This window comes from Poeciliopsis prolifica, unplaced genomic scaffold (assembly GCF_027474105.1).
Source record: "Poeciliopsis prolifica strain line A6 unplaced genomic scaffold, Auburn_PproV2 SCAFFOLD017, whole genome shotgun sequence".
NCBI lineage: Eukaryota > Metazoa > Chordata > Actinopteri > Cyprinodontiformes > Poeciliidae > Poeciliopsis > Poeciliopsis prolifica.
Genome location: NW_026562392.1, coordinates 4,403,937 through 4,418,975, shown reverse-complemented (window position 1 = coordinate 4,418,975; position 15,039 = coordinate 4,403,937). Strand labels below are relative to the sequence as shown.

The 15,039-nt window shown below is 43.1% G+C and overlaps 1 protein-coding gene across 1 annotated transcript; it reads right to left on the bottom strand.

Annotated features, from left to right (window-relative positions):
* Positions 1-8,466: 8,466 nt before the first annotated feature.
* LOC129367545 (transmembrane protein 74) lies at positions 8,467-11,196 on the bottom strand. Its single transcript, XM_055042073.1, has 2 exons — positions 11,012-11,196; positions 8,467-10,325 (listed from the first exon to the last, which is right to left on the bottom strand). The coding sequence occupies exon 2, from the start codon at positions 10,271-10,273 to the stop codon at positions 9,455-9,457; it is 819 nt and encodes a 272-aa protein (XP_054898048.1). The 5' UTR covers positions 10,274-10,325; positions 11,012-11,196; the 3' UTR covers positions 8,467-9,454.
* Positions 11,197-15,039: the final 3,843 nt, after the last annotated feature.

The following is a 15,039-nucleotide window of genomic DNA, read 5'->3' as shown; positions in this document are numbered from 1 at the left end:
TGTAAATGTGTTGGGGCTTAGAAGTGGCTGCACAGGAAAGAAAGGACAGCGTCAGTATCAAAATGCAAACCAGCCGAACCAAATGCATTCTCAGCAATAAGCTTTGTGGAAATGAGCTTCCCAAATATCCACTATGCACACACGGACTAAAAATATCTTCTCGGATGAGAAGCAACTGAGAATGAACTCGGATCCCTTTAGTAGCTTGGCATTAGTTTTCCTCTCCAAGGCAATCAATGAGAGGGGAATTTTTTATTTCTATCCCCCCCCCTTGTTTTAGCTTATATGTGGAGAGCCAGCAGCGAGTTTGTTTGGCTTTAATCACGAAAAGCTTAAATTCAATCTGAACATGCTGCATTCGTAGTCCGAGGAAGGTTTACAGATTCATCGGGAAAGGTTCCATGCGCAGTTCACGCACATTGGCATTTTGAATAAATTCACTTCCATCACGCCACCTTCCCCACAGAGTGGCTCCCGAAACCTTCGCCTGGCAGATACATTCCAGATGGAGCTGGCCGAACGACTGCAGGAAACAATTTTAACCAGGAAAGGAATAAAATTCCAATATGTTAAGAATTAAAAAGCGGGAAGTAAGAAATATGATGAAACCCGATGACACAGAGCAAAACTGCTGGTTAGTGGGTGAGCTCCGCACTATTTATAGTGCTTACACGCTATTTCAACTTGTCTATTTTATCATGTGATAACGGCAACCTTCACCATTATGTTAGAATTTTATACCAGAACAAGAAAAAGTGGAGAGCATCTGGAAAATATCCACTTTTTCCCCATGTTGTTATGCTTTATTCCTAGCTGTATATTATTAATCTATTTCCTCAGCATTCTACACACAATTGTGATTTTTGTAAAAAGTATAACTTATATAAATTTGTAGAAACCACCCAAAAAACAGAATAAAAAATTCCACATCATCATAAAGTGGAATATTTGTGTATGGAGTTTTAAGGAAAGATATGAACTTTTGCAATAACTTAACAAAATGAAGGAAAAGCTTTTCCAGCTTAATTTATTTGAATTCGTTTAACATGACGACGTCATAAACTTATGGCACAGTAAATAAACATATTTACGTTGATAAACTTTATTTTGAATACTTGGATATAAGAAAAAAATGAACACAAAGTTGGATCGCCTGTTTTCGTTTTTCATTGTGCCCCCTTTTGGCTCTGATGCTCCAAAATAAAACAAAGCGCAACCAACCACCTTCAGAAGTCATCAATTAGAGTTCTCCTGTGTGTGATTTAATCTCAGCTTATGTCGCTCTCTAAAAGTATGAAGGATTCAGGTTTATTAGAAAACATTTGTGATCAAACAAAGGAAAACCGCAGATGGATCAAGGTGAAAACACGGGGTTGGTTTGTAAAGCAACACCTCGAGGAATTGGAAATCCCACAAAAGAATGTTTGATAATCTAAAAGTAGAAAAAAAGAGAAAAATCTGCATTAATCAGTGAAGCAGTCAAATGGCTAATGTACTGTTGAAAAAAAAAACAACTTTGTGATTCGCATAAAAATCCCACCTGCTTTATCCCGACATTCGCACCGTGACACACGGTGGGTGTGTGGGGGATGATTTTCTTTTGCAGGAACGTGAAAAATTATGGTAGAAGAACTGAAAGTGGGGCAGAGGTTCACCTCCCAGAAGCACAACATCCCAAAATCAGAGGTCAGAGGTACAGTGGTGTAGTCTGGATCAGAGCCAGAAACTTGTGTTAAATGGCCTAGCCAAAGACCAGACCCAAATCCAATTCGGAATTTGTGGAAAGACCTTTAAAAAATTATGTCCCCTAATACTTCCCACCCATTTCATTACGTAAACTCAAATGTATCCAACACTTTTGGCATTTTTGTTGACAATTTTCTTTTTAAAAGTCATTTATACTTTTTCACAGATTAAATTGAGGCAAAATGTTTGTATTTTTTTAATGCAATTTTCCACACTAGACTTAATCAGATTTTTAAATAAAGTGCTAAACTTAAGTTTATTCATTAAGGCAGAGTGTTTTATTTTACATTTACAACTCCAAAGTAAGAGCTCTGCGTTCAGCTCCATCCCATTCGGATCCCATTTCAAATTAGTCACATCTGCTGAGCCAGACCATATTCCTAAAGAGAGACTGTGTTACTCAAATAAACTGTAAAAATAATTAGATTTCACACACACACAGTCGTGATTTCATCACTTGTGGGGACTTCACATTGACTTCCAGAAATTTCTACAGCCTACTACTTACCTTAACCTTTATCCTAAACCTAACCATCATAGACCTAACCACTAACCCAAAAACAACAATTTCCCTCATGAGGACCAAGAAAATGAGCAACAGTCCCCAAAACCCCACATTGAAGTCAGACATAGGTTCCCATAAGGACATAAAAACGAGGTACACACACACACGTTCACGTCTTGAGTCTTTGCAAAGACAGGACGGTGGCAGACCGTGACCCCATTAGGAAATTCGCTGACAGGCAGTTTTAGCTCCTCTTCGGCCTCACCTGAAGGGATCGACTTACCCTGGAGCCCAGGCAAAATATCAATAAGTGTGATTTAGCTGTGCTCTGCTCAAGGATAAAGAGCTTATGTATGAAAGCTCTGAAAATACACTCCAGCTTGGCATGTAAAAAAAAAAAAAAAAAAAAAAAAAGCGCTGTCGCCTCAAACAAATCCCTGATTAAACGCCTTCAACACGTTCACTTGGCTGTGTGAGTGGAGGCCTGGTTCTGGCTGCCAACCGTGACTGAAAATGAAAAGAGCAGAGGGATGATGAAGATGATGATGATGAGAGGATGCATGTCTACGTCTGTTTATAGCTTCCATTTGTCTTTATGATCCTTTATGCATCAGGATGGTAGCATTATCGTAGATGGTGGAACACCAGAAGACAATTGTTAACATAAACTTGGTTACATTTTCAGCATTTTTCATCTGTAATGTACAGATCTGTGAACAAAAAATTCCCTGCTTATCCTCCTTTCTTTTTTTTGTGACAGCTACACGTGTTAGATTGAAAAACAAATCGCAACATAATAAGCCATTCAGTAAGAACGTGAGCAGCAGCAGCAGCTGTCTGATTGCCCAGTGCGGACGCTGTTACAATAATCGATTCTACTAAAGATAAACGTACGGATGGTATTTTTACGATCTTGCCGGAACATTAGTTCTTTAATCCTGGGAATGTCCTCCAGGTGACAGAAGGTTAACTTTGTAATGGTCTTTGTGTGTCTCTGAGGGTTCAAGTCCGACAGTTTGGTTTCAGGCCTTATCGATTGTTTCTAGCTTAAAATAACTACATGCAGACCGTTGATGACTGGGTCAAAAAATTATTACTTCAGTTTAGATTCTGGTTCAGGTGAAGAGAGCACCCGGTGATATTGTAATCACTTACTATGAGTATGCATAGTTCTTACTTGCTATAATCTGAGCTAGTGGGCACATGTACTGTAAATATTAGATAGGAGCCCAAGGATGAAACCCTGAGGTACCTCAGATTTCATTTTCTGCCTGCTGAAACCACTCACAGGTCCTACACTTGTGTCATCTCACCATTTGCTTCGGGAACATGTTGTAGTCAACCGTGTTGAATGCAACAATGAGGTTCAAACAGAACCAGCACTGTGGTTCTTCCACAGACTGCATTCATGCAAAAGTCTTTAAACGCTTTGACGAGTGGAAAACACCAGTCAAGAGGGACGAGTTTTCTGATTTGATCAGATTAAATGATAGGAAAAACTCTCTTAAGAAAAGCTCTGGGTGGGATATCAACTGATCTATAATTACTTCTATGTTTTTAATGATTGATATGGTAGAACTGTAACACTTTCTTGCAGTGCTACTGAATATGACGTTTATGTGCAGATTAACCCACCAGTCTTTTTGCATTTACTGCATAAAGAATTTAGTAAATTGATTGCGATTCGTGAAGAAGAGAGAGTCCGACCAATCAACCGCTCGTAACGTTTAGCTAAAGCCCGCTTCTCGCCACAGCTCCAACAAACCAAATGAAAGTTTTGCAGTGACTTGGTCAAATACATAGCCACATATCCAACAGAAGTGCTGCAGCTGTTCATGCACCAAAAGCCTTCAGAGTTTCTGGATTTAAGCAGCTCTTCAAATATAAATGGACCAGATTTCCCCACAGCGACGTAAAAGTTCCAGTTGTGACAAACAATTGATGGCAAGTGTGGCGCAGTCAGCTACAAGTTTTGGAAGCAATTACTTTTTCACAAAAGGCCAGATTTTTTTTTTTTTTGATAGATTTTGATCCATCAAACAGATTAAATCGTCACTTGAAAATACCTCTCTGTATTTAAATTGGTTATCCTCTTTTTCTCACATTAAAATAAAACACAAACACGTGACAAAAAAAAACAAAAGAGATCCTGTGTGACTGCTGGTGTCGCTGCTGTTGACGTTGAAGTACATGAGAAGAAGAAACAACCTGCAACTTGGTCTTGTTTTTACTGAAAGCAACAATCGGAGCTCCTAATCGACTGGATTTTGCTTTCAATAGACAGTGCTGTCATGTGGGATCTGGATTTACTGCTTCCTTCAACAACAACAACACCACTGCCTCATCGCTCTTATTAAATTTTATTACCTTTCCTGGAAATGGCTTTGTTTGACGGCTCATCACCATTGAGTGCACAGAAAAATACACAAACATTTGTCAGCTCTAAGGTCAGACAAACCAAAGCGCCTATTTCTTTATATATATATATATATATATATATATATATATATATATATATATATATATATATATATATATATATATATATATAGGACGAAACAACTAAGATCCATAAATACATCAGGGACAAAGCCTCAACAGACAATGTGCTCAGTGAATGTCTCAGACAACAGGGAACGGAGGTTGAGGTGCCAGAGATACCATCATGGGAGGACAAGCCCCTACATGGGATGTACCACCAGCAAATAACCCAAGTGGCTGATATCAGTAAATCCTACCAATGGCTGGAAAAAGCTGGACTCAAGGACAGCACAGAGGCCCTCATCCTGGCCGCCCAGGAACAGGCACTAAACACCAGAGCAATAGAGGCCCAGATCTACCACACCAGACAAGACCCAAGGTGTAGGTTGTGCAAGGAGGCCCCTGAGACAGTCCAGCACATCACAGCAGGGTGCAAGATACTGGCAGGGAAAGCGTACATGGAGCGACATAACCAAGTGGCAGGCATAATGTACAGAAACATCTGTGCAGAATATGGACTGGAAACCCCGAGATCAAAGTGGGAAACACCCCCAAAGGTGGTGGAGAACGCCAGAGCTAAGATCCTGTGGGACTTCCAGATCCAGACAGACAAAATGGTAATGGCGAACCAACCAGACATTGTCGTAGTGGATAAACATCAGAGGAAAGCCGTTGTGGTAGATGTAGCAATACCAAGTGATTGCAACATCAGGAAAAAGGAGCACGAGAAACTGGAGAAATACCAGGGCCTCAGGGAAGAACTGGAGAGGGCCTGGAAGGTGAAGACCACAGTGGTGCCTGTGGTCATCGGGGCCCTCGGGGCAGTAACCCCCAAACTGGAGCAGTGGCTACAACAGATCCCAGGAACAACATCAGACATCTCAGTCCAGAAATGTGCAGTCCTTGGCACAGCCAAGATACTGCAGGACCCTCAAGCTCCCAGGCCTCTGGTAGAGGACCCGAGCTCAGAGGATAAGAACCACCCGCGGTGGGTGAGAAGGGAATTTTTTTATATATATATATATATATATATATATATATATATATATATATATATATATATATATATATATATATATAAGCATGAAAATTCAGCAACAATGTGACCTTGAGCTCTTTGGCATATAGCTATCAGCCCACGTCTCTCATTAGCGCGGGCTGACTCATGTGGTTGTGAATATAAGCCAATGAAACGGGGTCATGCAGCCCTGCAAATCAGAGAAACGGGAACCAAGGTTACAGAGACGCTGCGGAGAAATCGTCAGCACTTGCCTTGTGCAAAACAATATTTTTACTGAGGTAAAAAAAAGATCTGTGATTATGAAGTTCAAGCCCCTTTCTGCCCCTCTCACAGCGCTGGGTTTAAAAAGTGAGGAAAGACTTTATACTTCTCATTTTTATTCATTCATTTTTGGTTTTGTTTTTTTTTTCGTAAGAAACTACTGTTTTCACAAATAAAGTTGCCATTTGCTTTGGAGCTGTTGGCGAAAAGCTAAAAGTCCAGTTCACAGTCTCAGACGTCATCTTTACTCCACGCGTTTTATGAGACCAGTTTGCATAAATAATAATTTATAATAGGATTGTATCAAATTACCTAACACTCATTAAGCAGAAAAAATGTTTGTCGTTTTTCTTACTTTTTTGGACAAAAACTAAAATTTTCAGCTTTGTAAGGGAAGGTTTACACATTGTTTTCAGTAAATTTGCATTAAACATCTCAGCTCAGAATCTGTATTTTTACCTGCTGCCATTTGATCAGCAAATCACTCTAATCACACCAAAACGTGAGGATTTAAGTGTAATAATATCCCTTATTAGAGAGATAATTGGTTCTTTGAAGTCATGGCAGCTTAGGATTTTCGAAGTAGGGCAACTCTTTCATGTGTTATTAGTTGTGCTTAAAGCACATCTACTGAGCACGGGGATGGGCAGAAGGTGAAGCTGTGCTCATAGAGAATGGTTGATCAAAAAGTTCCAGGCGCTCGGGTCCGTGTTTTTCCAAAGACTCTTCCCGACGTCTCATTGGGAACGGGGTTGTGCTGATTGTGCCACATATCTGTTGGGCCATGAAATCCTATGAACAGAGAGAAAGGGGGGAGCGAGAAATGATCAGCTGTAACGTCAAACCGCTCACAACAGTCAAACCGGAGTGTGTCTCCAGCACACATGCATCAAAAGAGAAAAAGAGGAGAAAAAAAAGAAAACTAACTGCCAGGCTTACTGGCTTACCTCAGCACTGCGCCAAAGAGGAACTGTCACTGGATATTATGGCGTGGACCGCTGAGCTGATTCTCCTCCTTCTCGGTGAGACAGGGACAAGCTTCACAGGCCTCTGCTTTCTCCCACTCATTTGCCCGGAGGTGGGGGACGGACGGACTGAAATCTGCCCCTGCTCTGCCGTGTCACTGCTGGAAACCCTCACATTAAAAATGAATGACTCCGATAAATAAAAGCCCTCAGTGTTGGTCACAGAAAGCCTCTGAGTGGTTTGTTTGGATTGCGTATGCCATTTGAAATTTTGAGACTTTCTTTCTTTACTGGTTACATGAACGCCATGTACAGATTCAGATTGTAATTTGCAGAATTTATGGCGGCCCCTAAGTAAGATTTTTTTTCTTGTGTTTTTTTGGTGGGGCAGACACTTAAGGTGTCAGATTTCATGGTTTACTGTGGCGAGCTAACAATGACCCTAACATAATTCACTTCCCATTATTTAATGAATTAATGCCAGAATATATACAGCAAATAGCATTTGGATATCACTGTTTTGAAGTGAGAAGGTCAAGGGTTCAAAGTCTTTTTTATTGTGCGGTTATAGTTTGAATGGACTCGGCGGCAAATGTCGGAAAAGATCAACAAATGACAAATAAGTGGAATTGTCCTGGGATCGCTAAAAAGGGGGAGAGTCAAAAAATCTCACGATTCGAGATCTCACGACAGTAAAAAATGACACAATTTACCGTGGCCACGAAGTACAAACCGCATCAACAAATGTCTAAAACACAACAGCATGTTCACAAACACAACAATAATAACTAGGCACAATTACAGATGAAGAAAACACAATGAGATATACAAAACAGAAAAGGCAGAGTGGGATACCCGAGACATCGGTGTTTGGACAACGCCTCTTTTGACTTTAGAACCGAGAATTAGACTCTGTTTCTAGAGACAGGTTGACACACAGGCGCCGTATTTTGCATTGCCTGAACTGCCAAAAAGAATGAAGCAGTTTAGGCTCGATAGCGGTAGCTATGTGTCCATCGTGTAGCTACTGCTGCGTTTGTTGAAATTCGGATGTTCGACAAACGCGCGAAAGTCGAAATAACTTTCGGTGGCAAAGGTCGTCCAGTGAGCAAGGTCTCAGGTTTCCTAACTCTTCCGGTTTGTGTGTGTGTGTTTTTTTTTATGTTTTATTTTGTAATTTGTAGTTGCGGGTGGGTAATGTTGTTGTGTTTTCTTAATTTGTACAAACAAAAATGTTCGGCTGTCTGAAAACGTGAATTTCTATCAGCACCGCCACGAAGAAACTGTGACCATTTACCGCTAAAAATGCTGAAGGTAGTGTCATCGTTTGGTACTTTGAATGACTCACAGATTTGTGTCACCTTAATTATATTACAATGACCAGACTCAGATTCATAAACATTTTATTTTATTTTTTGTGAAAACACAAAGCGGAACATTTTAATGCGTTTTTGGCATTAGAAACAAATTGAAATTAGGCAAAAAAAAAAAAAAAAAAGATGAAGCATAAAAATATGCAGACAAATGAAATCTGAAGCAGATTTACCTAAACAGAGCAGACATTCTTTTAAAAAAATTTATTTGTTAGACCAATTTAGTTTTTGGGAAAAAATGGGAATTCGTTGTCTTTTAAAAAAAAAAAAACTGATAAAATCTCTTGTCATTATGAGCTGGTTGTACTCAATGTTCAAACATTACAGCACATGGCTGATGCTTATAATCCTTAGTAAGCAGCCAGCCTCAAGTGTCCGTTGAGGCTGGTTCACTCACTTTACATACGGGACCCTATAGGCAGGAAATGGGCTGACAAAATGGCTTGTATTGGGACAGTCCCTGGTTGACACAGTGGATGCATCTTCATTACCTATACAGTAGATCAACTCTGGAGACAAAGTAGCTAAATGTTGTCTGGAAATTGACTTCTTGTTTAAAAACTCGATAATAAAAGTCAAATTCTTTTTTTTTTTTTCTTAATGAGAGTTGTTTGGCTGACATCGATTATCTTCTTCCTCCAGAAGAAGCCATGCATACTTCGCGCCCATCCAGCCCGGGATTGGCCCACATACCTGTGTCTGACTGGGGGTAATTCACCAAATGGGTCGGTCTGGTGCTCTAAGGATGGCCCCTGTTGGCATGGAAACCCTGATCCACAGCTTAGTCTATGGTCGCTATTAAATATGGATCCCATATAGGCCCCAAAAAATTGGCAGAAAAGTACATGTCAGCCGTGGCAATTCTCCAGCCATCATCCATGTGGACCAGGTTCATTTTGCTCAGGCTGACTTGGTATCAGTGGAGATACCATCGTGGGGACTCATCACTGATACCATTGGGTTCAAACTACAACACATCTAGGACCTGCATTCAGCCCATTCCCTACCATCGGAGGGTCTTGCATGTAATAGTTAGTTCAGCAGATATGAAACGTCAATTCTTGTTCAAAAACAAACAGACGTTTCTATGCAGGGCGGTGGCTTAAGCCAAAGTCTCCACCATCTCCTCCTCCAGGGACAAGCGGGCAGACGAGTGGCTGGGGCTGGATCGGGTCTTCAGGCTGATGGAGCCGTACAGTTTGGCCGAGCGCTTGGAGTAGGCCACCAGCTTCCTCCTGTACATCTCCCCCTTCCACATGGAGATCATGAGCAGCGTGGAGAGCACGACGCCGCCCAGCGTCAGCAGGCAGAGTCCCGCGATCACGCAGCGGTCCAGGTGGGCGCCTATCCGCGCGCTCTCCATCTCCAGCCGCTCCATCTCCCGCGCCGACACGCTGTCGCGGTCCACCTCCACGTCCCGCGGCACAGCGTAGGAGATGATCACCAGGGAGATCCCGGTCACCAGGAACGTGACCGCGCTGATGAAGCCGTAGTCCACGGAGCTCCCGGAGCCTTCGCCGAACGAGAGGTCGTCCTCGGACATGAAGGAGAGCTCCGGCTGGGTGTCGGAGCAGGGCTCGCCGTTGCGGACGGGCCTGTGCGAGGTTTTGCAGCCGGTCTCCGGGCTGGCCAGTCGCAAGTTGACGTTCTCGTCGATGAAGGTGAAGGAGGTCTCCAGCTCCTCGTCGCAGCACACCCGGAGCTTCTCCTCGCCGCCGGGGGGAGGGCAGAGCTTTCCCTCCGCTCCCGCCCTGCGCTGCGCTGTCCGCGGTGCTGAAAGGCACCGGCCGGGGATACTCTCTCCTGTCGATCCGGCCGACTTCCGGGCGTGCTGCGCGCCGGAAACCCGGTCGACTGCTTCTGGGTTCAGCTCGGACTGCCTGCCCGCCTCCTTTGCGGGAGGCAGCTTCGGGGAAGCCATTCGTTTTTCTCTCTGAGACTTCCTCCCACGGCGTCTCCACTCCACAGCATCCCTAAAAAGTGGACGACAGACACGCAGGCTCAGGGTTTGAACATCGGCAGCTTACATCCGAGATCTATTTATGAAATAGAAAAAAAAAACAAAAAAAAAAAACTTGGTTGTATTCTGGCTAAGTTGCGCAAAGTGCACACGTGTTTATGACTCAGGAAGAAAGAGCGCCTCAAAGCGGAAGGGCCAATTTGAAAGAAATCCGCGGACGCTTCTCTGAAAGGCGCTTACAGCCCGGTGATCAGCCAGAAAGCCTTCATATCCAATTAGGAAAACATACCACGTTTAAACTGAGCTTAAGCTAAAGCCATTTGTTCTCAGGTGGACAAGACATGGTGCGCGCGCGCGCACACACACACACACGCACACACACACACACACACACACACACGCGCGCGCGTTTGAGTAAAAACTCATCAATTCACGGGAAATCCACGCACAGCACTGAGCTCCACCGACATAACGGAAGCCTATCGGAATGCCCCTCAACACTTTTTTTTTTCTTCTACTTCTGAATTCACAGGATGTGGCACAAGCCCCTCTGCGACCGGGAACAATCCGCTTTTATTTGTGCTTTAATAATCCCTGACAAAAAAACAAAAAAAAAAAAAAAAAAAAAAAAAAAAAAAAAAAAAAAAAAAAACGCATCACCACACCGCACTGATATATCAGAGAGGCGGACCGACTCACCGCGCTACCTCAGCATCCCGATCGACTCCTTCTTCTTCTTCTTTTCCTTCTTCTTCTTCCAGCCGCAGGACCAAGAGGAGAGATTAGGGGGAGAAAAAAAAAGAAACCTTATCGGCGAGTGTGCTTTGAGTTCCCCCCCATTTCTCCTCCTCCTTCTAATGCACGACGCTGTGGCGGAGGGGAGCTTTTCCTTAGTCCCTCCCACACACACACACACACACACACACACACACACACACACACACACACACACACACACACACCACACACACACAACACACACACACACACACACACACAAGCAAAGAGAGAGAGCGAGAGCCTATGAGACGCTGAAAGGAGCACCATCTATCTGTGAGCCGATTGAGATCACTGCCAGTCAGTCAACACAAGCGGAGATGAGGATTTGAAGGCTGATCCGAGGGAAGACCCGGAACTTGATTCCCCTCCTCCCCTTCCCTCCTGAATGCTTCCTGCCTGTGGAAACAGTCCCTGCAGATGCCCATTTGCCAATGAAGTCGGCTCTTTTTTATTTATTAATTTTTTTTATGTGCGTTGTCATGACGTCACATGAGATTAGCACTCTGTGTATCCGTGTGTCTCTGTATCCAGGGACGTCTCTAGGGTTACAATGCACAGGTGGCCTCCTCCCCGCTCCGCCCTCCCTGGGTTGGCAGCAGGAGTGTAGAACTTCCAGATCCCTGAAAACGGGGAGACGCGCGTATCGGTCTCTTTAAAACGAGGTGATACAACATCTCACCAGTACTCACGGCACAACCAGCATCCTTTGTTTGGTCATTTGTTTTCAGACTGAAAGTTTCACACATTAAAAAGGAAGCGTCTATGTTTAGCCTTAGTTACGCTCCGTTTTTTTAAATAGATGTCTGCTCTTAGTTATTGAAGAACATGATAAAACTTGTCTTTGACCGTGCTTATTATTTAGTTCTTGTGTTTAATTCATTGTTGTTACTGTTAGAATGATCATTTCCCCAGCTGCACTCGCTCATCAGTCCTGCTCCGTTGTTCCATCAGACACACCCTCAGTATTTGACCTTTCACTCCTTGCTGGATTCTACCGTTACCAACAGTTTGTGATCGCCTCGTTTCCTGTTTCGTCGGGTTTTTTTCTTTCATTAAACAATCGTCTGCTCGCCATGCTTCTGTGATCTTAAATGCTCCCCTTAATATGAGAAAATCTGAAAAGATCTGTCTGTCCGTCTATCTCTGAAACTGGAATACTCTGGTTTTGACATGAATGAAAAACAGAGGAAACAGTCAATGGGACGCTAACTCACTGTCAGACGCAACGGAGCCCATGTGGCAATGTGCGCCACTATTGTTGTGTGAAATGCTGTCAGGTAATGTAGTTACCATGACACACAAACCAAGGCCTCCGGCTGTGTAATGCAAACGACCTTGTCAAACAGGATGCGTCGCGTGCCATCTGTTCGGTTTGTGCCCTCTCAGAAGACCACATGGTCAGTAGGCCAAAGCCATCGTAATCCATCTTTAATCTAGAGATCTGTCAGGTCATCCCCCTCTCTGACCCACCTCATATTATCATTTTGGAGCTCAGTGTCATGTAGACTTTGAGCCTTTGTCTTCGTTGCTTCCCAAGCGATCCATTGACGGTTTGTTTTCATCCCAGGTAGTGGCACTTCACAGGCGGACACCCGTCCACTATCTATTTTCAAAGTCCTTTAATCCGTGTTCATACTGAACTCTATGCTCCTTTGCTGATTGTTCCATCTTTTTTGGCACAGGCGGACCAGAGCTATAAATACAGTCGCCGCTTTTCCTGGGAGCCCCGGCGGCTGGGTGAACGGCTCTTGGCTCCCGTCCCGACCAGACTCCATTTAACGCGATGAGCAAAAACGGAGGGAGAGAGGAAAAGGAGAGGCAAGAATTTTGGGGGCAAGAGATTTAATACCTCGTACACCAAAATGAGTTCACAGTGGAGGGCGAGGACGCTCGTGCGTCACTCGCCGATGGATCATAACGCTTTACGGTCTGCTTGACCAGATTGTAGCCCAACACCGGCCAATCCGACGCAGGGAGAGGCGGCTGGAGGCAGTTGAAATCCGAGCGTGCGTTCCTCTCAGAGGAAGCAACGGCCAACTATCAGATGCCATCCATCTGCAACAGTGCACCACTTTTCCTGCTTGCAAGGACACAAGGCTCACAGGAGGAGGCGCAGCCTGAAGAGTCAGCATGTCTAACAGCTATCTTCACAGAGGGTCTCCTGACACAAGCATGCACCGCCACCTTAGAGAATGATAATAAAAAAGAGAGAATGTGGAGATGACACTGCTACGGCGTACCGGGAAGGTAGAGATGCAGCAGTGTGTGTGTGTGTGTGTGTGTGTGTATGTGTGTGTGTGTTGTGTGTGTGTGTGGGTGTGGGTGTGTGTGTGTGTGTGTGTGTGTGTGCGTGTGTGCTGAAGCAACACCAGCTCCAGCCTTCCTTCTGTCTGATGTAAACCAGACAGCAGCTGAGCTTCCAGGAATTAAGTGTTCAAATCTTTGCCCATATTCTGCTGCTGTCGCAAACAAGCGCAATTTCGCAATTGCCGTTTTTTCCATGAAGTAAGAATGAAATTATACATACATCAAATGCTATCTTGTGATATTCCCGCAGCGCCTTTCAGACGTCTAACCTGTGCCCACAAGTTTCCATGGGAACCAGTGATTTAACAGGCCTTTGGTGATGCTAGTCAGCTCTTCTTTCATCAGTGCTGAAATGTGCCACAACCTCGGTTAAGATCTGTTGAAGCCTTTGAAATAAATTCACCTTTTGTTGCAGTGGCATGATCTCACAAAATGAAAAAGTATGTCAAAACACACACATGTAATAAGAGTTCATTTTGTCAGCGCCAGCGGTCCTAATGCTTTAATTACTGTCTGATGCTTTAATTACTTTAATTAGGAACACAAACTGCTAAGCCTTTCAGCAAGATTCTTACAAAATGTAATGTGACTTCTTCTTCATGTTTTTTTTTTTTTTCGTTTGTTTTTTTTGTGCAATCTCTCCAGGACAGGAGTTCCCCAAATCAGAGTCAGGACACTTTACTCTGAAACGACTGGTTGCTGTGGAGTCTGGGTGACCTTGAAATGGCCTTGTTTGTTGGAAACTTCTTGACAGTCAGCTTTGTAGATTCTTTTGAATTTTTTCCGACCTCACTTATGGACTTGATCATTGTGCGAGGTGACAGGATAATGCGACTCCTCATCCATTTTACTGTCAAATATTTATTTCCCAGGGAAACAGAAAATCATAAATTACCGATTAGGAGTTCAAAGAAACTCTTGCCTCCGAAAAGTAAGGTTTTAAATTATGGGTGCCGACTGGGGATTATGTTAAAATAACCGAATACAATAAATAATGTTAAGCTTGGCGTTTTCTTAAGAATTCAGTGGGAGATTTTAATTGAAAAAAAAAAGGATATATTTTAAGCCTTTGTTTTTTAAACAAATGATCTTATTCTGTAGCACTGATGTACAGCAATTTAAGAAACATTAATACAACACTAAAATCCAAAATGTCTGCAGGATCCTCCTTTGCCACAGTTCACTTACATGCGGATCAAAAACCATGCAGTTGACAGTCTAAAATCTGCCAAGAATTTTCTCATTGAACGTATTTATAATATTTTGGTGAATTTCTAAGTCTACACCAGGTTGGGAAGACGCTAACTCTTCTTCCGACTGGGAACATTGACATCAGAAGTATCACTGAGCGAAGAACATTGACAGCGGCATCAGGCTGTGAACGTGATTCTTGCCAGCGTTATCTTGAAAATTGCTAAACTTGCAAGAGTTGTGAAGAGTGTCCAAGAGCTGGGATTATTCAGAAATACTGAATTAGTGTTGTGGGGAATTTTGGTGAAGCCTATCCAATCAGCAATAGGCCAAAAAGAAAAAAGACGCTGCGTTTCCATTAGCCTTAGAATTGAGCAATTTGACATTTCAAAAATAAACTTGTTGTACAGAAACACAGCCATTTTGAAAATGCTTGTTTTATTTTATGT